We start from the raw sequence: 27028 nt of genomic DNA, 5'->3' as shown, positions 1-27028 counted from the left end.
CAAAACCTGACATGATCGGTTTCTATTTAAAGCCAGAGCCCATGTCCTATAGCTCTGCATCACACTCACCACTTTGTTTTTCGTTGAACCTGCTAAAAATGTCCATTCAATATCTCAATAATAAATGTCTAATTTAGAAATATGATACTAAAATGTAGCATTTTAAAGCAACTTTACTTCATAACCGAAGGTAAAATCATTAATTGGACTTTAAATCTGTTGGGTTTGGATATCGTATGACATACAGTAAAGCCAATAACGCACTTTATGATACGTTTGAGTGCAGCTGCGGTTTCTCCTGTTACTCCTGCAGCTTCTCTGTGACGTTCAGACTGATGAAAACCTGAAGCAACAAACAACCCGTCAGTCCAAGTCTAAGAAGGTCACAACTAGGTTGTTTATTATCTGATAACTGATACAAGATAAACATTATACATTCTTTTTAACACTGATGATACTTCGCTTTTATTTTCAATGTCAGTATGCAAAAGAGAACAATGCAAAAGAAATGTTTTTGTGAATGGTACTTAATTTGACTGTTTCATTAATATTAAACCCATTAAATTTAAGCACTCCTTGTTGCCCCGGTGATAACTCATTTAACTACAACACAAAAAGGAAGAATACAAAAAAAAAAAAAAAAAAAAAAAGAAGAGCACGAACATCAAGGTTGGCTGACAACAAATACTTTCAGGAATCACATGATCTTCTGATGTATCGACTTGTGTAGATGCATATATAAAAATACAGGATCCCTGTATATATGCACATACAGTAATAATGTAGATACTATAGTTATAAAGCCTGTTCTGGACTCACAGACAAAATGTAGAGAGCAGGATACACATACACACAAACATTTACCATTGTCTCTCCATATAAACACGCATGAATCAACCAACAGGCTGAAGGCTCTCTGGCTTCAGAAGCTAAAAACTACACTCAACATTAAAAAAAAAAAAAAAAAAAGAAAGAAGACATTCACATTTCTGAAACAAACTCCATGATCTCTCGGCTGATCCGACCGTCAGTCCTGTTCACTCTAGAGCCGCCAGAGGAGACGGGACGATAGATCTGCTGCAGATGAGCTCTGTTTGTGCAGTTGCATCCGACCGATCGCATCCGTCAGAAACTGTTCGCTTTCATTGATTACTTCAGTCTGTTGGTCCTCGTCCTCGCTCTGCATGCTCACTCACCGACTCGCAGTGTCTCTGCCAGTTTTATTCATCCATGAGTGAACATGTGGGAGGGAGGCGGAGAAATGGGACTGTAGCTGTTCATGTCTGTTTAGTGTGCGGATGTCCTGTAAGTCCATGCATTTACCTGTGAGGGCGTGGCCTGCTGATCTTCACGGCGAGGACGGGGCTTTGCTACTGCTGTAATGAACCTGGTATCTGTTGACCGCCTGTCCTTTCAGCTCGGTGGACAGGCAGGTGGTCTTGCAGGGTATGAAGTCCTCCTCCTCCTCGCCCATCAGCCAGTTCTGCACCGAGCGCTCGGCCGAGGCCGGGACATGATTGGCCAGCCAGCTTTGGTGCCACTTGTCGAAGCGTTCGTGTTGGCACGCTGCGACTTGGTGCTGCGACTGTAGGAGAGCAGGAAGACGGTCAGCGTCCGTCAGGGTTCAGGTCAAACATCCACAGTTTCTGCTCATTTTTTAAAGGGGCAGTATTGTGTGCATTGCGTGTTTTACAGCATAATCTAGTAACAGTGTTACCTGCAGTTGTCAAAAGACACATATATCAAATATGACATGGAAGAAATTTGACTTCATCATATAAAGCCTTAAAATTGGGCCTTGTTTCTTTAAAAACTCCTGCTCTTTCTGAAACTCCACCTTCAGGAAGTCGTCGCCGCATCCCTCCTCTATTAACCTTCAACAGCATTTTCACCAGGGATGTTTTTGATAAGGGGATGACATTAAAACATAAAGGTAAAAAATATTTTACCAAGGAATATCTTTATCGTTTCTAAATGAGAGATCTTCCAAAATCACCGACACGACGATGACGAGCTCGAAGTCAAATACTTGGATGGATAATAAGTTAATAAAAAGACAGAATATAGACCTGATGCAATGAGGGGTTTTCCATTAAATATATGTAGTTGCATTAAATAAATAACAGCAAGTTATTTATGCCACTTAAATCATTTCAGACCCGCTTTTGTTTAAACTTTTGGGCCAACAATTTTATAATCAGATAATGTAAGCAGGAAGTATTTCAGCAGAATAGGAAAACCAGCAGTTGTATCTCAAATGTCATATTTTGACACCTTAACACAGACATCTTCTAGCAAGAGGTTGGGACCTTTCAGGAGAACCAAGCTGTGCGGCTGAGTCGGGTCAAAGGGTCTTCAGCCCGTCTGTGTAAATTAGACGTCTGCAGTACGTAAGGTGGGGAGCGGCGCCTACCTTCCTGGCCTTTACCAGCGCGCCGCGGCGGTACATGTAGTCCTCAGAGTTCATGACAAACACCATCTTGTGAGTGTTGAGTTTGAAACGACACTCCAGGCTGCCGGCGTTCTCCACGGCCAGCTGCCGGTGCCACTCTCTCCTGCAGCGCATCGCCTCCACCTGCCGCACCTGCCAGCGCCGGAAACGCCGCAGGTTCCTTTCCAACAAAACACAATTATGAAGACTTCAAAAAAAAAAAAAAAAAAAAGGTTGGGTTTGTATAATAATGCTCACTGTTCAATCACTCAAATTTTCACAATGTTGCTGTAATTACGTCTTATTTTCAAATACACGAAACAAGAGTTTTGCCAAACTGTAAGATAAAAACATGCAGATTCCTGGCAGTATGTATAAAGTAAGACTTTTTTTTAAAGCGAATCCTGATGTGGACGTTTTAGTCGCATGTCGCAGACCTTTTGGCTGGAAAAAAAAGTTGAACTCCTTTAATCCCCAGATAAGTATGAGGAACAAGCCATGCCATTCGTTAAACATCCTGGTAACTATTCAACAAACCAGAAGGGAAAATACTCTGCAGTGGCATAAACACATCCTGTGCTTTTCTGGAGCTCCTACCTGGGCAGGAACACAGGTTTGAAGAAGTAACCGTCTGCCTGGGAGCACAAACTGGACTCTGTCCCAACAAACTGCTCCATGTAGCTCGACAGGCACTGACGGAATCAAGAGTCGCATGTTTAATCATTAACTTCAGATGGATTGTTTTTCTGTGGGTAAACATGTTTATCCATTAGCGTGGCTACCTGAACATCCAACGGATCATCAGCCTGAGCTTCCTCGGTGTCCAGCAGCTCGAGGGTCATCGTCACCTGACCTTTATTTTGGATAAACATGACCTGAGAAAAACAAAAGATTATAAGTTTGAGTAAGAAGACGATTCAAAAACGCTTCAGTCAACTTAAACATTTAAATGATCCTTTTTGTAAGGACCTCGTTCGTCCCAGCTGTGCGGTTGGACCAGGAGTGGCGGGATCGTGATGCGATGCGCTTCACTGACAGACTTCTTTCATTGGTTCATAATTATAATTTTCAGCCACTGTACATGTCCTGATATGCTGCGTCTGGCTTTTTCTGAAATATATAATGACGCCTGTCTCACATCAATGATGTAAAACTCATAAAAAAATGCGACACGACCGCTCAGACTCCAGATGCTTTTAAAACTATCAGATACGAATCTGAGTAAGTAGCACACACAGAAGCGGCACAAATTAGGTTTTTCAGGAGGTGAAGATCAGTATTGGGCCGATAAGACTGTGTGGAAAAAGCCAGATATCGGTCACATTTATGCACAATAAAATAAAAAGAAAAATCTACTTTGTGTCTCACAGTGCATGTAGAGTTCACTTGTGTGTGATTTAGACTCAGTTCAGGGATGAAACTGTGGAGAGGCTGTGTGGAGCAACACAACAAACATGGAGAAGAAGATGTTCTAAGACAAATCTTTTGACAAAACTAACCCTGAACAGACCATCTTCACAGTTAAACAAAAGGTGGCAGAATCATGAAGTGAGAAAGCTTCTCATCAGCAAAGACAGGAAAGTGACCAAAGTTGATGTAAGAGCCACTGGAGATGAACAGAGTTCAATACTGAAAGAAAAGTCGATAAAAACTACTATGGATCTGAGACTTGGGTGGACATTCACCTCCCAATTGGACGTCGATGACCTTAGAGGTTCAGCCAGAAGCAAAATCAACAAAAATGTTTTCCCACCAGCCTCAGAGGGATACACAAAACAGCTTTTTTTACACTGAAAATATATCGGAGACGGGCATATTCCATTTCTGAATTCAGTTTGTTGCAGTATTTATGGGTATTAGTGTAAAGAAGCCCTTTTAATGTGACTTCCAATCTGCTTTAGTTTCACTCAGTGTTATCTCGCTCTGCCGCCAGCAGCTCTCTGCTCACCTTGAAGCAGTTCTCTTCAGCCATGATCCTCTCAGCCTTCCACTGATAGCTCGTCTCCCAAGCTGCTCGGACGCACTGGGAGGACAGGTTCCCGCCTGCCGCCCCTCTCTTCCTCTCAGCCAGATAAAGATCCACCACCTGCAGACACACTTCGTCGCTCACCAGGTGCTGCAGCTGAGGGCAGAAGAGAATGGTTGCAGAACAAGTGTTTCAAAGCGGAACAAGACCAAGCTAAAAGACAGAGGTGAAGCATAATCACCTGGCGGATGATGTTGTGGATGACCTTGTCGATGGTGAAGCCGATGTAGGCGTGGATGGTGAACATCTCTCTCAGGGTGTCTTCGTACTGTGTGGAATCCAGGTTGCCGTCCAGGAGACTGCGCACCATGTCCAGGAAGGCTGGATAGTACTCCTCTAACTCCACCTCGCCTGTGGACAAAGAGGCCATGTTATGGGTTTTCACACCATTTAGTCATTTCCCTCCAGGTAGAAGTCGGTGTGTATCTGAAACCCAGAGCTGTGTGTGTTGTGCAGGGTTGACATTTACAGATATGCAAATCTGTTCTGGGGCAGTTTTAAAACAGATCTTCAGATTTAAATGGGTATTTTTTTTCCTGTTACAGGAAGTACACTTTATTTTAAGGCACCATTTCATGAACAGCTCTAACTTTTGTCCTTTCAAAAACCTTAACAGGTCATTTCTATTAGTACTAGCTTTTAGTTGTACTCAATTTATTGTCCAGTTTGCCTGAAGTAGGGAGCAAGCACATGGAGGTTGTCCTAATCGCTGAACAGACAGAATTGGTGCTTTGAGTTCGAGGCAGCAGGAAGTTGAAAAGGTTGGGAAAACTTAAATTAAACAAGAAAAATATTTTGCTGGAAAGAGTTTAACTTTAAATGACCTTCCATGTCCTCTATCATATGTGGATATGAATGGACATTAAGCGAGGCTTAAGCATGGCTTGTTCCAGGGTAGCAGAGCACTCTGGGTTAGCTCAGTGGTTAGCTCAGTGGTTAGCTCAGTTGTAACAAATGTTAACCTAGAGAGACAGATTTATCTCTATCATGTGATCCAGTTCCAAACATCCAGAGACTGTCTCAGTTTTCTATAATCCAACAACAATTTTCACCTCCTGATCTGCTAGCAGCTCATCGCTACTTACAGTCTTGCTTTTCTTAAAATATTGCAGCAGGTTGAACAAGAGTAAGCAAATCGCTTGTCATGGCAGCTTGACAGTCAACTCAGCCTGTATATTTGACCTCAATTCATTTAGAGAGAAGAGTCTGTCTATAAATGGTGACCATTAGATACGTTGCTCAACTAATACTGCAACAAATGAGCAATTCTGAAACTTGTATGATTAACAGATTATTTTAACGACAGACTGCAGTCTGACTTTCACTTTCTGAACACAAGTCAAACAACAGAACAGGTGTGAAGCTCCATTTAACCTCTTACTCTCAGCTTCCACACACATTTTAAGGTTAGGGACGCACAAATAGGAAGATTTGAGCAGATATTGGTATTCAATATTAATATAGATGTTATGGCTAATAAAAAATATCACTTATATGGCAATCACATTAACTGTGACATAAATATTGCTGTTAATATCAGCCTAGTTTATTTATCACACCAATACAGATATGTTAAAAAATGACTGGGTGACGTCGATGTTATTAATGTGTCTCTATGTGAAAAGGATCCATGCCTTTTCACACTTAAATTCCCAGTCTTCAGTCTTTGACTCATTTTTAAAGCACAAACAGAAAGGTTCAATTAGGCCTTTTGGTTTTCCAGATAGTTACATATTTATATTTTCAATAACAGAAGAAAACTACATAATCTGGTACAAGGCATAGGGAATAACTACCTTTCATCCTTTCAGATCTGGAAATGACTTAAAGTAAATCCCAATCATTTCCAGATTGCGTCATCTGCCATCATATGATCACCTTTAGATTCAGAGATGATGAGATTAAAATTCTCTTTACATTACGTGTGGCTATTGTTGTTTAGGTAAAGGATTTTATAAGAATAAATAGAAACAGCTACTCAGGTTTGAGTCACGCATAAGTTCTAACTGAACCGATTGCAGTTTTCTGACCGGTCCACGATTACTCCTCTTTAAAAAGCCTGACCTGCTGATTCTGATTTTGCCCAATATCATTTTCGTGGTCTGAAATGTTGCTAAACATAGCAAGACAGTTTCAAAGTTGGTAACAGTGGGTTGACTATTACCACCAGTCAGTGGTGCTGACTATCGCAGTTAACAACATGACCTGGTGGGCCGGGCTAACAGTCAAGCCTCTCACTGGGGAGCAGAAATGGATACTGGTTGATTTTTAGACCTTTGCTGAGGTAGATAACATCAGGGGAGAAGATCGGCTCCACATGTAAGTATCAGCCGATCATTAATCTCCTATAACTAAAAACAATGGTGCTGATAAATCAGAGAAGAGTGGTCCTAACCTCCTCTTTGCACTGACAAATACTTACTGGGCTGTTTGAGGCGGAGCTCCATGGCCAGGTCACACGCCTTCTCCCTCCTCCCCTCCGCCATCAGCAGCCTCTCCCGGCTCTGCTCCGCTCGGTGCTCCAGCAGCTGCCGTTCAGCTTGCCGGTAAACCCGCAGCAGCCGCGAACACAGAGTCTGGTGCAGCCGCAAAAAGAAATACCAGTTGTTGTTTACAAAGAATAGGTTATAGACGCCATCCAGCTCCTTCTGGTGTTCTGCTTCAGGGTCACGGAGGTCCACTTTTTCTCCCACGGCGCTGGAGCTCGCCTCCATGGGAGTAGAGCCAGGGGTGGAGGAAGTCGTCACTGCAGGTTGGTTCGTGCTACTCGATGTGCTGGAGGGCTCAGTGTCCGTAGGCTGAGGTGGGCTGCAGCGCCTCCTCCTGGACTCGCCGTTGAGTTGCTGCTGCAGTTGGGACTGGTTATGGTTCTGAGCTGGCTGTAATGGAAGTTGACTTCCCATGGCGGCTGTTGCTGCTGCTGATCCCCCTGACGCATTGTTCGGATGGCTGCTTCCTCCTCCAGCTGCTGCTGCTGTTGGTGCAGAGGCTCCACCCCCTCTTTCTGCCCCGTCCTCAGGCTCCGCCTCTTCGTCGGTCCATTCTTCTGTATCACTGAGCTCACCGCGGCGAGAGAAGAAGAGGTCGGGAACAAAGTGCTGGATGATGCGCTTGATGTGGTCCTTGTCGTCCTTGTGGATGGTGGGCTGCCGTTTCACATGGTAGATGATGAGGGAGGCGGCGTCTTCCAGGATCTGCTTGTCCTCATAGGTGAACATCATGTGAGGCTCGCTGGAGGAGGCTGAGCCCGACCCATTACGGCTCTGATGACCAACGCCTCCTTCTTCTGTGCTCTGCTCCTGACGCTGGAAAGAAGGTAAAACAATTCAATAAAGAGATAGTGAGGAAGATAAAAAGAGTTGCACTGTGAAAACACAACGTACACAAATATGCACACTTAAAACAAGGCAAAACTAACTCACAAGTGACCTTTCAGGACGACTTAGAAGCTTGTTTTATGTCAATTACTTAATACTGATTTAAAAATAAGCAAACAAGTGTCAGATTACTTCGGACAAGGGTATTAGAAAATGGATGAATGGAAAACAGCCCAATTTTCCCTTTTTTTTTTTGCTATTAAGTTGCTCTAACCAAGTGTACAGAAAGAATAGAAAATGATAAAGCCATCAAGAAGTTCAGCGACATGGCTGTGAAGTTTTGTGTCTGAAATTATCTCTTCCATTCAAGAGACATGGTTTTAATTAAAGACATAGTCATGATAATTTTCTAAATGATGATTTTTCATCTTATGTGTAGCAAAAAACTAGTGGGAAAGCTCAACTTTAAAGTAGACAAGAATAAGAAGTCAGACATCTTTAAAATAAACAAGAATAAGAAGTCAGCCATCCTCAAAAATGTAAACAGAACAAGTCTGTTGGATGTTTCTTTAAACGTTTATCAAGACCTCAGAGGTTTTACCTCATCGTAGACACTTTCAATCTCATTGAGGAGACTTTTTGACCGCAGGGCCTTCATGTCATTCTGCTTGAAGTTCACTCCTTGGTGGTCCAGGGACTTCAAGTAGGCTTTCTCATACTGCTCTCTCCAAATCTTGTTGAAACCCTGTTGGGCCTCTCTCCACTCCTCTTCCTTGGCTTTCAACCTGAATGGTGAAAAACATAACAGTGATGCATTGTATGAACCGCGCAGTAATAAATATTAGGTGTGCAACCAGATATTAAAGCATTTGGAACATTTTTGCGATGGGCTTTCAGTTCTCCATACAAGAGTACAGAACAAAAGCAGAGTTGTTTTGAGCTTTAAAAATTATGCAATTTTTTTTTCCCCAATAAAAAAATGATTAAGTCCCAAACACGCTCTATAAGTTACAGGATTTCAGTCACTTAAGATACACATCAGGTGTTGCTTACAATCAGTTGCAGCACTTTCTATAATGCACGGCGTTATCATCAGATAGTATATAGCATCCTACCAAATATTTTATACAAGTAGTCCTTTGTGATTTTAGATATTGCACAGCTCTACTTGGCACCAACATAAAGATATTACAAATCGGCACTAAGTTGATTCAAGCTCCCACAGCATGCAGTACAAACATCCCAAACTGTAAAACTTAAAGAGATTGAGATGTTCATAGATAACAATCCTACAATGTGAGCAACAACGCATGTTGCAGAGAATGTTGAACTTTTAGAAAAAATTAGTAAAGAAAAAAACCTTGAAGTTAGAATATGAAAAGACAAACCTCTTAAGCACCACAGGCACAGCGGTGGCGGGACTCTTCTTCAGACCCTCGATGATCTCAGGGGCCTTGTCGCCATAGATACGATAGACAGCACGGCGCTGGATGACCTCAGAAGTGCCACCCAGGCAGTCATCTAATCTGAATCTCTCCTGGTCCTCTGGTGACAGGCGAGACAGCTTCTTCTGTACGCTCTCCAACACCCGGATGGTGGCCAAATTCGTCTCCAGCACAACGTCCAACTACAAGTGTGACAAAATGTGACAGACGGAGCATTTAGATGAGACACAGTCACAAGTTTTGCAACCATGGAGTTTAATAATGAGATCTTTGAAGAGACCTAGACTGCAAATAGATAAAACTCATATGGTCCATTTAAAAAAAAAAAAAAAAAAACATTTCACAATAAATATTATGGTCACCTCAAATCTTTCGTCCTCACAGCGATGCAGTTGCTCTTCATATGGAGTCTTCTTTGAGCTAACAAATGTCGAGTCCTCCGACCAGGAGGGGAATGAAACCCAGGTGTCATTTAGGACCTTAACATGCAGAGACAGAAGATTATGAATCTGTAATCAAAGATTTGGACTTGCAAACACCATTTAATCTGAATTTACAATACTTTATGTGAGAAAAATAAAAATAAAACAGAATACAACTGTGACAACTTCTGATTGTACCTCTTTGCAAAGAGCAGTGCGCCCACTGCATTTTGGCTGCTGATAGGTCTTGGGCAATGCCCTGTAGCTTGAACCCAGGCGTTTACAAGAGGCATAATCCACTTCTCTGCTCCCTCCTCCTTCCATGTAACGATCAGCGAGCCCCGACACAGCATGAGAGAGCTCTTTGTCCCCCAGAAATGACTTGAACTGAGAGTACAGCTCAGGAAACTTCCTGCCAGATGTCATGCATGGAGAGACGTTCAGATGAAGCCTTTCATCTGAACTTCTCATTCTATATATGACAGGATATTAATTATTGTAACAGTCTTCTAAAATAAGTTTATGCAAATTTAGAAAGTATGAATATCACAGTGTGAAAATTAATTTATAGATATAATTATGTTTAGTTCTAAGCTGCACCTGTTGTGAAAATGGGCTACATTTTTTAAAATACAACACTTGGATAGTGGGCATCTTACTTATCTTTCCATTTTATTTATCCATAATTTTAACCACTCACCCCAGGAATGGAGTCACTAGTTGTAGCAGCTCTGCCCCAGAAACCACTTCTTGGTTGAACAAGGCAATGCATCGCAGAAAGTTCTCGTACACTTCCTGGCTTTTAAACAGGCGACGAACCTGAACAAATGAGGATATATCAAAAAAAATAAATAAAATGTAGGAATTAATACATAAATAAAAAAGCAAACCCGATCAGCCGCATGAGAAGAAAAAAACAAAGCAAAATCTAACAAACACTCATGAAATCCAGTACCTTACCTTATCAAAAAAGGAGAATTCTCTTAAGACACCATGTTTCCCAACAGAAGCAAAGGACTGATCTTTGGCGCAGGGATACTTCATCTTTTTCTGAGTAAAAAAAAGACAATTGAACTTTAATGTGTCCTACTGCATTTTGTTCAACTCATCTCAGTTACATCTGTAAACTCTGTATAAAAACAGGAGATTTTGTAAATCTCCCAAACTTGTTGCCAGAATAAAAAGCTGCACAGCCTTTTGGAAAGAGTATTAGAGCTACCGCTACAATATGTTGCCATTTTTTGTAAAGCAAAACATTTTTTAAGCATTCACAGATTTTAAAAAAAGCTATTAATTTGTGAATCACCAGGAGAACTTCATCAGCACAGAAAGTTTACCTTGAGCAGCGGGGACATATGCATCAGCAATGGCCTGGGCCTCTTCTTGTTCTGTTTGGTTATCGGGTCTTCTTCCTCTGACTTTTTCACCTGCTCTTTCCCTCCTGTCAGGGAACTCCCTGTGAACTACATGAGCGGGAGCAGAAACAAAATCCAGGAGCTCAATCATAACTCTTCAAATTATTGATACAGTAACATTTTTCCAATACATATTTAGTACAAGTGCAAAAGAAGGTAACGTTATACAAGAAATGTAAATGATAAAAGAGTGGATTCTGCCAATTTCAGGAGGTTAAACACTTTTTAAAACAATTATGATCTAAATTTAAAGACCTAAATAAAATCAAACATAATTTAACTTTCTTCACAGTATAACTTCATTAGGAAATAATATTGATGACTTAGTGGTCTTTTTTTTTTTGCCTTTGACAGGCAAGTCAGCTTTGGTGCATCCAGGAAGTTTAACAGTTATTGATCAAAAGTTTTAGGCAACAATTAAAAACTATTTTTAATGTGTACATAAGCCAAATTTATGAGATGTTTTCTTTGACGTGTTGGAGGAAAGGCTGAATGTCGGGGCTTGGATGTTTGCAGTCCTGCATGAATCTTTATTCCTTAGCCTGAACTACAACACACAGAATAAGGACAAATTTTAACTTAAAAAGAAAAAATGAATGAAAAACAGCAAAACAAAGTTCAGTTAAAACTAACAAATTTGTTTAGATTAGTTGAAAATGTCTATAATAATGCTGGGAAGAGAAGTGAAAATTATCAAAAAATATTAAGTTACCATCTGCTTCAACAGTGGATTAGCATTTGTCTGTCTATTTTTGCTAGACCTACCAGTGATCTCTTGGCATCAGGCAGGAACTGTCCAAACTCAGCAAGTAAGTCCTCTTGTCCCTTGAAGAGACTGGCAACTTTGGAAAACACCTCATCTTCAGTCATCCCGCTGCTGCCTCGGCCGCCTCGACTCTCCTTCACCTCCAGCTGCTCCTTCTGTTGTGTTTTGGAGGAGTAGAACCAGAGGAAAGTTTAATTCTTTAGTCCGGCTACATATCATGGTGAGTTGTTGTTGTGCTTCAGAGACGTGTTTTCTGGAATGCGTTATGTTTAGTTTCTTTTTGAAAATTAACACAAAGTAATGGAGAACATAATTAATTCCTGAAATACCAGAGCAACAGTAGTCAGGTTTTAAAACAACCAGTAAGTCCTAAAATTTGTGAGGTGGAAGAGGACAGGATAATAAATACAGCCACTCAGTAACCACAACATGTCTTAATATTTAGTACCTGATATGTATGAAGGATTTCTAGGAAGGCTCTATAAATCTCAGGGTGGTCCAGGAAACGGTTTTTAATCTTGTTTACATAGCTAATGGCACTGTCGAACTCTACAGGGCTCGTCTCTGAAGCAGGGGGGGAGATGGACGAGGTGGTGGCCTGACTGTGGCCCTCTTTGCTCGTCAGGGGAAGAGAAAGTTTGCTGGGAGGCTCTGAGGGTCCTGCTGAGGTTGAAGATAGGTTGTCTGATGAGGCCGCCTTGGTGTCACTGGTCTGGGCTGGTCCTGCTTCTGAATGAGCAACGGGGACACTACCTGAGGTGGCAGCCACTGCAGGAGTGGTCAGACTCTTCGCCGGCTGTCCGGGAGACACCTGCAGAAAAGATTAATAGAAATGAATAGGCACCTTCAGTTGTTTTAAAAAGGCTGTATGTATCAAACATGACTTAAATTTTAGGAATTTAATGTCTTCAATTTGGGCCTCTGTGTCCTTAAGAAGTTGCTGCTCTTTCCAACATTCAGCACATCAACATTCCTCTATTAAGCGTTTACAAACGTTTGTCAGAGTGCTGGACTTAAGATACTGCTCAATAAGTGCAGCAGACGCTCAGTTTCACCAAGTGTTATCTAATTGCTGCTGCTGGTTTGAAGGAGCTGAGTGGGAGAGGCACAGGGGAGAGGTGCTTTGTAAGTTTGGCTTGGTAACTGCAGCTCTGATGAAGAGCTGCATATGGCTGGGGGTGCTTCGTTCCCTCAAGCGTTTTACAAACCTGAATGGCAGCCACTAGAGATTTAAGGATTTCTCAAACATGCATTAAAGACTGAGAGCAATACTTCAGGTATGTTTTTGATGAGACAGTAACATTATAACATGATATAAATTTCAAATAAGTCAATTTCATATGATACTTCCTCTTTAATAATGTTAAAATGAACAGCTGTAACAGTGTTTCTCATGTGTTTGAAATGGGTTTTGATTTATGTCAGATTCATTATTTCATGCTTTGAAATGAAAATGCAGCTTATTTAGGAATCTGAGAAAAGGAAGCACAATCATGGCTTCAGTATGCAAAAAATATAAAACGATAACTGGGTATACTATGGGCATTTATTGCATTATTTATTGTGATAAATTTCTTATAAGAATTCCAATTATCTTCACAATAAATTACTATTAATGATGATTAAAGCCCCCTAAAATGATCTGTATTGTCAGGATTGTTGGTTTTATTATTTTCTGGGCAGAGGGAACATTCAGCACCACCCTCTGGCAGCCAATAGGGATGAAACCGAACTATCTGAAATCAATAACTTTTCATGCATTAATTGTTTGCTACACGTTGAATATGGGAGTCACATATAACACATTGAGAATTTAGGATCATCTGACTTTTACAGAGTTTGTTCGTACCCAACAGGTAGGAAGAAGTGGCACTTCAATACTGGGACCTATTTTATCCCCTAAACAGGAAAGTTTCATGGCACATTTTGCTGTAAGTTCTACTTAAGCCCACCCAAATCCTTCCAGAAATGTAAAAGTTCTCTGGACTTAAACACTAAGGAACTTTTAACAGAGAAGTACAGAGTCAAAACTACAACCATATAATATCTTCGAGTAGCTTTGGGGTTTTAGGAGATAAAGGATGTCTTACCTGTGTAGTGAATGGCGACTGAAGGAAAGCCATCCCATTCTTGGGGATCTCTATCCGGTAGCCTGGCGGCAGGAAGGCATTAAAGCCCAAAACGAGGTCTGGGTGCCCATGAAATAGTTGCGACACTCGGTTTATAACCCCCGGTGTGTCGATGCTATTTAAGAAATAAGACAAACATAATAATGTAGCTGGCAATAATAATCAACTTCTCCTAAACATGAAAACAAATGAGTTCTAAAAGGCATAGTTTAGTTTAAAATAGTCAAGATAAATTATCTATTTTAAAATGAACTGGTACAGTTCATTTTAATCAATCACATAATCAAAACCATTGATTAATCACATAATCAATGGGTTTTTTCTAAAAAAAACATTGATTATGTCTAAAGCAAACAGATAATTCTTGGGTGTTAACATTCAAGCAAAGTAACTAAGCAAAGAAAGCAATCATCTAACAGCTCTGCAGTAATTTTACATGAGCGTTCCTCACAACTACAGATTTTGGATTTTATGCAACATTTGGGGACCGTTAAAGCTGTCAGTAAAGCAGAGTTCTCGCAGTCACTGCTTATGGTACAATATTACAAGATACTGCTAGAGAAAACTGAAGTGATTGAAGATTCATCTTTGATACGATGACTGAATATGACCCCCACCAGCACTCACGTCTAGAAAACAGCACATGCATTTCCTCCTATTTAAGCTGCTTGATTTTAATAATGTTTCTTTATGTTCCATTATTTACTGAAGGCTGGCCAGGCAAGCAACTTGTATGTAAATTAGAATGTGTAAATATTATTAGGTTGCAGCTGGTAACAATGTTTAAGATCATAACAGGAAGTACATAAGTGCCAAAGCATTTACTGATGGTCTTTAGTCAAGATCAGTTGATAGAAAGTTACAGACGCAAAGAGTCGGTATGAAACATTCTGATTTGTGTCTAGTTCACGCGGCAAGATTTTATCGCCAATTCATGTCCTGATTTTCCACATCCAGCAATTTTAAGGATTGTAGTGACTCATAAGATGACCTCAAGATATTCCTGCAGTGTGAGGTGTTTAAGAGTGATCTGGTCTGCTCTGAAAGACATCAGGACTGCTCCGATCTAAAAATCGGGAATATTCAACATGTTGGATTGTCTTGGCCCATTTGGGGTGTGACAAGGAGCCAATCAGAGACTAAGGAAATGAAAATGTGAAGGGGAAGCTGGAGTACAGAAGAGTAAAACTCTGCCATGGCACTCTAGAAAGTCCAGTAGACTTCAGGAATGTCTTTTTAGTTTATTAATTGGTTCTTCTATTTTTGTTTTCTCTGAACTCACATTTGGTCTTGAGACATTTTGCGAAATTTTCCATCTGAAATCTGAATGTTGGTGAGTGAATTCTGGTTCATGTGTGGTGTGTTGCTCCTGCCATGTGGATCAACACCTCCCACTTTGCAACCAAATCTGTTATACCCAAGACCTTTTGTCATTTGTGGGGTCTCTTAAAATCTTGCCATGTAAGCCAGACATTAGTGTTTTACCTGAAAAACTGTTTAGTTTTTGATTTCACTTAAGGTTCCTTTAAGCTCATTTTAAACTTTTGTCATATGGAAAGATCCTAGAAGTTGTGAAAGCTGACAGTCGTATCTCATTAATTATTTTTGATTAACATGCATGCTGTCTTAAAAAAGACTGGGTATTATTTGCCACACTGAGTTGTTTATAAAAGCAGATGGTATGATTTAAGGATTAGACGTCATCTGAAAAGACTGTTGCAAACAGCTGTTGTGAGAAATAATAAATGCTTCATATAAAGAAGCCTTCACAAAAAGACAATATCAAAGAATGGACAGAAAAACTAGTGAGGCAAGGAAGAAGCTAATTTTCCAGTGTAGATTAGATTTGGAGTCCATACTGTAGATTTATTTTGTTGTACGAATGATTTCCAATGTTTTTAGTTGGTGACAATAACAATATCCCCAGAAGCTGAGGTTAACTAAAAACCCTAACTAGTCAGCTTAGTCCTGCTTGGACATAAAGCACTGGAGACAAACAAGAACTAGTCAACTACATGACATTTAAAGTTTAAAATACACAAGGTTAGTCTGTTTGGGTGCATCATCAGTGATACCTCTGTGACTTGAATTCTTTCATGATGTCCAAAAACTTGTTATATATGCCAGGGTCGTTCGCAAAGCGAATTTTGACTTGGTCCAGATATGACAAGGCATCTTCAACCTAAATACAGAAGAAACAGACAGAAGGAGGAAAAACACAATTAGTCTCAAACAAGATGTGTAAATTATAGTCACAACATATAAATGTGTGCTAATGGTGAAGTAAATGTTGCCGATGTTGTAGACAATTGCCAGAGAACAAAAAAAAATGTTACAAATGTTTTTCAGATTAAGTTTCAAAAACCTAATATTTTATTAAATGAACCAACAACAACCATAAAAGATTGTGAGAATGCTTTCATTCCAGTGAGTTGAAATAAAGCCAGTTTCTTTAGATGTGTTCACTGCTGCTGATCTAAAATCGTTTTGCTAGAATCCTGATCAACACAAAGAAAATAGAGCCCACTGAGCACAGCACTTTAAGGATTGATATCATCAGATATACCCCTTTGAGATCTCTCAGGTCATCCAGGACGCGTTTACACAGCATTCCCAAGTGTAAAACTAACAAAGGGAGACAGTATTTACAGTTTACGTTTTCCTCACCTCTGAAACCACCTCACTGTAAATCTGAGACATCCAGGATCCATGGACTCCACCACGGATGTGCCAATCAAGCCTTTTCTGGCTTATAAAGATTTGTTTATTTGTTTGTTTCTTGTGTACCAACACTTATTTTGACCAATTATGATTGTTTTTCTCTAAGAAATGCAACAAGAGAAGAATGTATTGCAAGTCGTTTGAGAGTTCAACATCAAATAAAGGACTAAAAAGATCAAGACCATTTTTTCATACAAGCAAAAGATCTTAAACACAAATCTCTAATATCCATCTGATTTTTTTGTTTTGTTCATTTTCACCTTTTGTGCATTTTCTCAACCATTATTTACTGATGTTAATTCATTTACTCATGTTATAATAATTGAATACAATAACCCAACCACCAACATTATTACTCTATGAATCTTTTCTAAATACTTTAATGGATAAAAGAAACCTCTTTCATTGACAATTTAGAGGCATTTATTTATTTTCATGACCAACAATACAAATACTGGGGAAAAAAAACAAACAAAAACAGCTATTTCCAACTGAATGAAATCTTTAAAACTTTACTCCCAGCATTTTCAAAACACATTACTTTTAAAATTCTTTTTAGATATCAGAAAATGGTTAGAGATGGTTTAATGAAAAAATCAAGACAAGCTTCTAATTCCTGCATTTGCTTTTGGAATAAAATACCTCAATCATCTGATATGACATTTGTTTTTTTCTTTTTGTGTTTGTACTTAAAATGAGTATCGATTTCTGTTATCATACCTGTTTATTGATATATGACACATGCAGCTGTAGTTTGTTACAATAGATTTTGTGAACTAATCACTCACATGACCATGCATTTACTTAATCCAAGTAAAATCAAGGCTAAAAATACTGTAATTTTACTGTAAATGTCTTTCTAAGACATTTACAGTACTAAGGCTTTTGTTTTAAATATGCATTTCTCTTGTTTTATTTCTCATATGTAATAGCTTAACTCGAGCAGCAATAAAATCTTGATTTTTTTTTTTGCAAAGCACTCAGAATAACCTTGTGCATAGTTGGTATGTTAGAAAGCTGCAAACCAACCTAATGAATATGTTAAATAAATAGCCAGATTTTTTAAATCATTGATTAAACGTTGATAAACGTAAACCGCCTCGAAATAAAAAGCGAAGCTTTGTAACCAACAGTCTAAAGAGGGTTATTGCGGCTAATGTTAGCCATAATAAGTCCCCTAACACTAACTACACCCACCCGCATACACATTTACACAATACGTTCAGTCCCCGCTGGTTCCTGGCCAACTGTATTGTGTCGGCAGGAACAAACCGATTTAATAAAACACCGCAGCCACAAAGACATGTGAAAACGAAGCTGCTAATCAACCGAAGTAGCCTTTTCTTGGCTGGCCTGGCTTACGTCCTCCACTTTGTTCGAGCTGGCTGAAAAGAAAAAAAAAATCCAACAAGAAGGAACTTCCCACAACCGAGCTCAGACTAAATGTTTGCTCGCAGCAGCTGCCGCTGATGGCGTAAATACTGAAAAATAAATAAAAAAGTAAAACAAACTGAGTCCCCTGAGTGCGAGTTACGCGTTTGTTGAAGAGAAACAGCTTCCACGTATAAACCTACATGTCAGTCGTGTGCTGGTCAGCGATGAATTACTTTTATTATTAGCCCAGTAAGCTAACTACCGTTAGCCAACCGTTCCTTTCACTACTCTCGACGGTGAGCCCAGAGCAACAAAATGGTTGAGACACGGACACTTTTCTCTCATCTTGCCCGTTGTCCTCTTACCTTGAGCTTCTGGAAGTGCTGCTGCTGCACTTGCTTTTGTGTTATCACGTAAGGCTTGTCTTGAATTTGGTTTATTTGCTTGGCGGTGCTGTGCGCCTGAATCTTCGCCATTATATCCCCGGCGTAGGGAGGCTCGAGAGCCGCTACCACAACTTGAGAGGGAAGCTTCGGCGTTACCTCCAGTTGTTGGCTAGGCGACAAACCGTCTTCTCGGTCGGGAAGCCAGCCTGCCAGCGAGCAAACCCTACTTTGCCTAGCTGGACAGTCTCGACGAGCAGAGAGAGAGAGAGAGGGAAAAGCAGGCAAAAAAGACGGGAAACCCAGCGGAGTGGAGAGTGATGACAGACAAGCCACTACTCGCTGCGACTTTGACTGAACATCACGGCCGATTTAAGCAAACGAAAGCACGAAGGGTCGGTAAGCTCGGAGACAATGGTTGTCGTTTTACGTATTTAAAATAACTATGGCCTGTCTCTTTAAATTCGGCGGCAGCGGTCTATCTTGGCGTCCGGAAGCCAGAGTAGGAGTGAAAAATAAAAAAAAAAAAAGAAAAAAAAACCGGGGTGAAAAATTGAAGTGCGCAGCCGCAGCGAGGGGAGGAGCCGAGTTCACAAGAATCAGATTGCTCCACTCCCCCTTCACTGCTACAAAAGAACAATGTTGCTCCGTGTAAAATAACAGCCACATACTCACTCGCACTGGGATAAAACTGCAAGAACGAAGCTCTGCGTGCGAGGTACACCAATACTAGAGTACGTGAATGCAATTAATGCGAATTCAAACAGCACAAGATCAAAATGTGTCGATCTTCAGCCTGTTTGAGCTCAGCAGCGAGGGCATTCCTACACAAACTGGACTGGATCATTTAAAAACGAAGACACATGTATTCAAAATGCGTATTTTAATGTCTGATTTAAACATGCCAAGTGTTAAGAGTCACAAGACATCTGTAAAATACAAAGGAAAAACAAACAAGAATTTTATTACATTTCAGAGCTTTCTAACTAACAATGTAATGAACGGTGACTAAAGGGTCGGTGGTGTTCTAAACCCTTGGGGTATAAACTATGAAGCTTTTGCTTTAAGTTTCCATCTCTGAAGCCACTGTTGGAAAGTCAGTCCTCCTTTTCTGAGCTCAGGCAGAACATGCTGGGCTGGTTGGTCCCACCTACATGTTTGAAAATACCAAAACAGATTATTATGGTTATGTACAATGAGCTGCAAAGGGAAAGTAAAACCAATTCAATAGAAAAAGCACATTGTAAGATATAGATAATACTAATGTCACCTTACTAAAACATTCAATAAATCATCCAGTAGATCAGAAATAAAAATGATGAAGCATTAAAATGTGTTTGTACAACAGGGAAAGCCTATTGTTCTGGATTGGCTGGTTATACATTTGTAGACTTGTGTCTCAGGTCTGACTTTCAAGTGCAAAATAAAAATTTCTGCAAATTGTTGTTTGTTACGCTCTACTTACAATGTTCAACATGTAAATCCTAAATGGACTGAATGATATAAAGTTTTTAGATTATGACATTCAGTCAAATTTCAACTGTCTGATTATGAAAAGAAAGGAACTGAGCCACAGCAAAGTGCATGGAAACTATGCATATTGAAAGGATATGCAATATGCATAGAGAAAGAATAAGTGGCATGAATAGAAAATAAAGTTGTGAAAGTCAAAACAAGCTAGTGTAAACACTTGAGTTTTATAACTGAATACTTAAGGGTGTATTGAATTTATTGGACTATACAGCTACAATCTGAAAGTGGTTATGATGATGTTAGTGGGGGAAAATATAAAGTATTATTAGTGAAATGCTGCTTGATTGACACCCTATGGCTTTGATTTTACCATATATGTGATTTAGGTAACAAATACACTGCAAAGCTATCTAATGGAGGAAGAACAAAGACATTTTTGAAAGCAAAGTTAAAAATGGTTATTATTATTATGAGTATTTATTAAAAAAAGAAGTTCAAAGTCAGCTATGTAGTCCCTAAGTATTCCTCACCAGTAAGAGATGGCGGTCTTGACTTGAGCTCCATAAGAAAGACCCTGAGCGCAGCGGTTGGTGAGACCTCTGACTCTTGGCAGCAAAGACTTTAGAAGCTTTTGATCCAACTCGCTGACTTTGGACAGCAAAGCTGGGATTTAAAAAGAGAAAAACAAAAACCCTTTTATCAAACATATTGTAAGTTTTTCACAGCTAAACATAAAATTTCCTGTTACATCCAGCTTTTATAAAATATATATATATATATATATATATATATATTATATATATATATATATATATATATATATATATATATATATATATATATATATCTAAGAACAGCTGTCTGTTTTCAATTTCCTCTCATACCTTTTTGATCAGATGCATACAGTTGTTCAGAGTCCTTCTCTACTTTCTGCAGCGTGGCCGAGTGAAGCTGCAGCAACTCCCGGAGAAAACGCAGCTCAAGCTGCTGGGACAGCAACTGGAAACACAACTCCTCTGGAGCCTGAAGCATAGGCATGGGAAAAACAAAACATAGTAAACATCTAAATCGCATTCAATCACAAAAATGTGAGGAAACAAATTAGAAGTCTTTAATGAAACCTTAGCCTCTGAAAAAATTAATCTGAGAATATTTAAGGAGGAGCCAACAGTTTGTTACCGAAGATGTTAAAAATAGATTTTATTGTGTTGCTGTTTGTCAATTTTTTTAACCCATTTTGTACTCTATTGATGCCATTTTGTCACAAATTCTGTTCCTTAACAATGACATATTAGTTTATTACTCCTAGTAGTATTTTGATTATTTATAGGGATAATTAGCAACCCATAATGCTGAAATCTTAAAAATTAACTTGTTCCCTGAAAAATAATTAACTCAGGGATGCAGAATATAACTTCACTGAAGGACTATTAAGAAGGCAATAATCTTTGGATATTTTATACCAGGTATTACAACCATACCTTGATGCATGACCTCAACATATTCAGCTTATTGCCTTCGATGTCACCCCATAACACAGATTACAGTGTCCAAGATACTAAAGATATATAATTTGTTTTACCCATTTTCCAACAGAAGGTGTCTGTTATTTTTATTTTTTTTACATCTATATTGACCATGAGTCTGTCAAATAAAAATTGATGAAAAGGCTAAACCATTTAACCTCCCAATACTCACTTTATACAGGGGGAAGTTCAGGCTCTCACGCAGGCTGTTGAAGTTTGAGGCCTGCAGGCGGTGAATGGACAACCACGACGCAGGAACTCTGTGCTCTCTGAAACGAGAAGGAAAAAAAAAAAGTGAACTTCATCCCAATACTTTTATCATGTACGGTGCCTCACCTTGAGTATTCATTGAAAAGCGTAGCATGTATATGTACCTAATCAGCTTTACTGAAACCCCTAAATAAAATCCAATGAGAACAACTCCCATCAGGAACAGCCTTTTACGTTGACTGAGTTCATCTGTATGCAGGTTAATGATCTTAATACAGCTGTTCTGTGAAGTCCCACATGTTTGTTAGAAAATATATACAAGTGCTTGGCCAAGACAAAGTTCCAACATAAGTCCTATTAAGAATCTGAGCAAGACTTTAAAAACTCTGTTGATAGATGGGCTTTGTCTAATCTGACTTTGAGTTATTGCCAAGAAAAATGCACAAGAATTTCAATATCTAGACGTGCAGAGACTGTGGAGACATAACCCAACCAATTTGCAGGTGTAACTACAGTGCAAGATAAACGTACAAAAAAAATAAATAAAATCTTTCAAACTCATGAATACTTTTGAATAAGTACAACATACTTTGTAAGACATTGTAGTACTTTTAGTTGTGCATTGCTAAATTGACAAATGTACCATTTTTTAAGAGAAAGTTTTTTGGTGTATTTTTGTTCCCTCTTCTGTGTAACGACAATTTATCTCAAACACAATCAAACTCAACAAACTCAGCTTCCCATTTCAAGTAAATATTCTTAGATACTTTCAAAATAGCTTCAGGTCTGTATTCTATAGATATCACCAAATGTGTTTTTACCCATCCATGGTCCTGTGGTCCAGAGCAGGAAGTGAAACTGTTCCAAACTGTTTGGCCTCCTTGGAAACAGTGTTTCGAAGTTTGTTGGCTACGCCAATTACGTCTTCAAACTGTGGCACAAGCTTTGCCTCGATAAATTCCTGCAACTGAAGGAAAAAAGAAAGCATAGTCATGGAAAACAAGATACATCAATATAAAAAGAGAAATGTTCCAAGAGTAGTTCAGTCATTTACAGTATTTTGTAAAGAAAAATAGACAAAAGCATTATTAGATTCAGACCTCTCTGTGAACACTGATCAGCTGCGTTTTAGCTGACGAGTTCCCCTTAATCAGACCTCTTAACTGCTCCTGTCTTAGAGCCTGCAGAGAAACAATAGACACCAGATGTTTATGGCATCTTGAAAAATGAAACAAATAAACCTGGGGAAAAAACGATTTTACAGAGTCTTTAAATTTTATATTTATGAAGATTTAATCTGGATTTTTTTCCCCCACCAATACACTCTGGAGTTTCCGTATTTCATATTGATGTTGGCCCACCAGGGCCTGTTATATCTTGTTTAACAAGCATGTTTTAACATCTTTTATTTATTTGCACATTGAAGTCAGATTGACTCCTAGAAGGGATGATGGAAATAAAAACAGGTTTAAGAAAATACTCCCTGCCATTTGTAATTTCTTCTGAAAGCCAGATTTTGTTTCATACAAAACAGTTTGATTTTATTTTTAAGCCATTTTGCCCAGTCCTAGTAACTGATAATAAAAATGCTGTGCTTGTAGTATTCCTTCTCACCACTAGTTCTCTGAAGTCCAGAATGCTCTGCCACTGGCTGCGAAGATTCCTTAATGCCTCCTGACGGTTTCTGGCATGCTGGTCAAGCTGAATACAGCGCTCTCTGATGTGATCCCGAGCAGCTGCCCGCATCACACACTGCAGCTCCACCTCCAGTGTTGACCTATAAACAATTTAGATGCAATTTGAACTAAGCACGGTAAATTAAAACAATCAAAATTCACAGATTATTTGGCACCAAATTACTCTGAGCAGGAACTTGATTAAACAAGAACACGTTTTTTTCCTATTCAATTGTTGGGCTTACAGCGTTAAGCTTTCACTGAGGTTCTCATTTGCAATACCAGACACTTCCTGCTCGACCTCCGCCTTACGAGACGTCAACAGAGATTTGAGCTGCTGGATTCTGGAGCGAGTCTTGGACAGCTCTGTGAAACTCTGCTGCACCTCAGCCCAAGCAGCCTGAAACAAGGAGTATGAATAAAATCCAACATGTAGCAGAGCAGAACTCTCACACACACACACACACACACACACACACACACAAAAACAACAACTAAATGTCAGTGAAGGTTTTACACCTCTAGGAGAGACTGAACAGGCGGTAGCTCATCACACTCCTCTGCGGAAATATCCAAAAGGTGATCGCTTTCAAATCGGAATCTGTATGGGGACGATATCTATGTCACTAAATACTGCCAATGTGAACGAAACCCATTAAAACAATGTGACGTTTCTCTTACCGTAGAGCTGCTACGTCCTGTGCCACATCCAAAGAAGCTAGTTGGTCCTGCAGAGCCTTCTGGTCTGTCACAGCTAGATGCTGCAGTGCTGAGAGGACATGGCTAGGAGGGTAACTGCTCAACACTTTCTGATGAAATAACAGACAACATTTTTATCAAAAAGGTAAATCATTTTGAAGAAGAGCTTTTATTTCAAAAATATCAACTTAGTTTGCACAACCCAGGAGACCCTAAATGAACCAACCTCAGCAGCACTGAGCCAGTACTGAAACACAGCCATCCTCTGCTCACGAGGCATGCTAGAACTGGACAACAATCCAGTAAATATGTGAAAAGTTATAGTTTAAAAAACGTCTGATCTGATAATAGTTGTTACCTTTGGGGTGCAGAATATTGCGTTTTCACTTCGCTCTCCTGTAAGCATTGAAAGAAGTGGACTCTGTCTTCACTCAGCTCTCTCAGCTCATGCTGACAAACAAAAAAGAAAAAAGGAAATTTTCTTCAAACAGAAAATGAGATTAAAATCTGCACATTAAATTGTCCAATAATTTGAAATTCTCTATTTTGTTTTTTTTATTTACTTGTCAGTGCAATAGTGTATCAGATAATGGATATTTAATTTAAAAAAAAAATATATATATATATATGTATATATCTATACATATATATATATATATATATATATATATATACATATATATATATATATATATATATATATATATATAAAACCAAATTTCTGCAGCTCATACCAGAACTTGAGGTACTGCCACAGCCTTTGAGTTGAGGTTGGAGGGCTCATCGCCAAACAGCACTTCAGTCTCAGCTTTCCTGCAATACAGCAAGACAACAACATCATTACAATAATGACAATTACAAATATTCTAAAATATTTGTAATCATGTCTATTATTTAAAAGGATTTTTGTCTAACCTAGCCATCTGCTCCAGCACCAGGCAGTGGTTGTTGATCTTTTGCACATCGTCAGAGAGAACCTTACGGTTGGAGACGGTGCGCTGTCTGAAAGCCTTCAGAAGCAGTTCCCGGGTCTGGTTCTCCTCGATTTGGACCCAGATGCGATTTATAGATTGCTCTACAATTAGCAGTGGAAGTACTGTTTAGCACAATATTGCTCTTTAAAAGAAAATACAATGAAACGTGTTTACCTGTAGCAGCACATTTGAACCTGCAAACATCTGTCCAATACTAAAGTGTATAATATTGCAATCTAAGGAGAAATATTTTGAAGGTTATCAAAGCCACAGTTATACTTGGTTATCGTAATCTTTGCTATTATGCCAACACCTGATAGATGTCAGCGATCAAGAGGCTCTTAATTTACATTGATTCCTCTTTGATGTGTATACACCGTAGGAAGGACAAACCTTGTGTTGTCATTTGTTCCTCTGTTCCTCTGATCTGGGAGTCCAGGTGACTGATCTCATCCCTCAGCTGCTCTATCTTCATCTGAAGCTCTTTGCGCTTTGCTGCCTCACTTTGGCCTTTAGCTTGCATCAACTGAACAAATAAATAATACACCAGAAACCATGCTGAAATTCATGGTGTCATGAATTGGACATACTGGGAGGAGAAGGCAAAGCCTACCTCTTTGTCTTGTAGTGTCTTGTACCTTTAATGATCGCAAGGTGAAGGAAATTGCCAGCAAACACAGTAACTAACACACAAATTTACAGGACTGCAAAGAGAAAGGCACCGTTCATAATCTGTAAATGTGCACCACACTGCATGAAGTTTCACAACAGTAAAGAAAAAAAATAAGTCAAAGCCTTACCAATCCACTACAGTTCCAACACTTTAATGTGCAAATGAGGCCAAAGAGTTCTCTGTCAGCTTGTTGTATTCAGTGTTCTATACATTTTTGTGTAAATAAATGGCATAATTTGGAATATTTTTTCCCCAAAAGCTTATTGTACCATAAAAGTCATACCAAACTATGCTTAGATATTATGTCTTAATGTCATTGGTAACAAATTATCAAAGATTTTTATCCACATGAACGCCCACACATTTCCTACTGCCAAACCTAAAACCTTTATCAGCCAATCAGAATCTTCCTGTTAGTCGTTGGTTGGAGGTTCATTAGTGTGCACAGATGTACACATGTGTTCATGTGATCCAATATAGAGTTAATAAAACACACAACAATGTCGACTGGGAAATGTGTGGATATATGGGCGCATTATTTTCCTGCTAAACACAAATATTCTCAAATTTCCACTTTGGTCGGAGTTTTTGTAAATAATCCATATTAAAGGTATGAAGCTTTGATATGAAAGCTTTTCATTTGTTTGGGCCTCCAAACAAATATAAACGTGTTCGTTTTCCCAAATAACTTGCTGTAAGCGCACTAGGTCAAAGCCACGAAAGGATACCACTGGAGATTACCTCGCATGATCCTCACGTTCCTTAAAAAACAGAAAAGCCATCATAAGTCTTGAACAGGTTGCAGACAGGCAACAAGAGGCATTCATTACGGTATGTCATAATGGTCGAGGCTTGTAAGAATCAAAGGAAATCGTCAAAAAGAAAAACTGACTGACCTCTGGTGGAAAACATGTTGGATCACGTACGTCCATATTGACTTTCTAGTCCCAACACAAAGCCTAGAAAGAATAGATTACGTGAAGACTGGCAACAACAACGTGTCTCATATTTTGTCATTCAGACCGTAACTTACGTTTTTAAATAGTTTTCATTAGGTAGGCTGTCGCGAGCCAGATTAAATTCCTCTGTCGCCCAGCGTTTCAGCTCCTTCACCAGATTTCTATCCGCCATCCTAATTGCTAACTAATCTCTGCTAGCTCCAGTTAGCAACAACTAGGAGCCTCCTTTAACTTGCTTGAGTCGTGTAAAGTTTGTGGTGGTTTACATTTATAAGACCGCTGTCCGTCTACCTAGAAAGTGGTCTCTTCTCCACTGACTATCCTCATAATAATAACAACATTCACGTATTTGAAATATTTCCCGCGCAAGTACTTCATTTTACTTCCGGGTAGTATTTCCGTTGCGACA

At 39.3% G+C, this 27028-nt stretch overlaps 2 protein-coding genes and 1 long non-coding RNA gene across 4 annotated transcripts; 1 reads left to right on the top strand and 2 right to left on the bottom strand.

Annotated features, from left to right (window-relative positions):
* Nucleotides 1–375: 375 nt before the first annotated feature.
* Nucleotides 376–18969, bottom strand: sin3b (SIN3 transcription regulator family member B). Its single transcript, XM_055051423.1, has 19 exons — nt 18412–18969; nt 16027–16133; nt 13913–14066; nt 12271–12633; nt 11822–11977; nt 10979–11104; nt 10602–10691; nt 10342–10460; nt 9840–10053; nt 9582–9698; nt 9163–9401; nt 8376–8559; nt 6880–7762; nt 4639–4808; nt 4380–4553; nt 3214–3306; nt 3029–3123; nt 2414–2612; nt 376–1585 (listed from the first exon to the last, which is right to left on the bottom strand). Exons 1-19 carry the CDS (start codon nt 18520–18522, stop codon nt 1349–1351), a joined length of 3831 nt encoding a protein of 1276 aa, XP_054907398.1. The 5' UTR covers nt 18523–18969; the 3' UTR covers nt 376–1348.
* On the top strand, nt 18753–21834 carry LOC129373486 (uncharacterized). 2 transcript variants are annotated; one of them, XR_008607372.1, is made up of 3 exons: nt 18753–18824; nt 20839–20990; nt 21610–21834. It is a non-coding gene; the product is annotated as an uncharacterized LOC129373486 (long non-coding RNA). The 2 variants fall into 2 exon arrangements; XR_008607370.1 differs by having other exon boundaries at nt 18755–18828.
* Nucleotides 19296–27028, bottom strand: haus5 (HAUS augmin-like complex, subunit 5). The gene is made up of 19 exons (XM_055051436.1): nt 26694–27028; nt 26557–26619; nt 26389–26421; nt 25601–25625; nt 25381–25513; nt 24929–25088; nt 24748–24826; nt 24372–24463; nt 24240–24300; nt 23996–24123; nt 23834–23915; nt 23560–23714; nt 23253–23415; nt 22739–22819; nt 22460–22605; nt 21601–21697; nt 20787–20925; nt 20433–20565; nt 19296–19579 (listed from the first exon to the last, which is right to left on the bottom strand). Exons 1-19 carry the CDS (start codon nt 26789–26791, stop codon nt 19477–19479), a joined length of 1971 nt encoding a protein of 656 aa, XP_054907411.1. The 5' UTR covers nt 26792–27028; the 3' UTR covers nt 19296–19476.

This window comes from Poeciliopsis prolifica, unplaced genomic scaffold (genome assembly GCF_027474105.1).
Source record: "Poeciliopsis prolifica strain line A6 unplaced genomic scaffold, Auburn_PproV2 SCAFFOLD002, whole genome shotgun sequence".
NCBI classification, from domain to species: domain Eukaryota; kingdom Metazoa; phylum Chordata; class Actinopteri; order Cyprinodontiformes; family Poeciliidae; genus Poeciliopsis; species Poeciliopsis prolifica.
The sequence above is the reverse complement of the archived record's forward strand: the minus strand, read 5'-3'. Positions and strand labels throughout refer to the sequence as shown.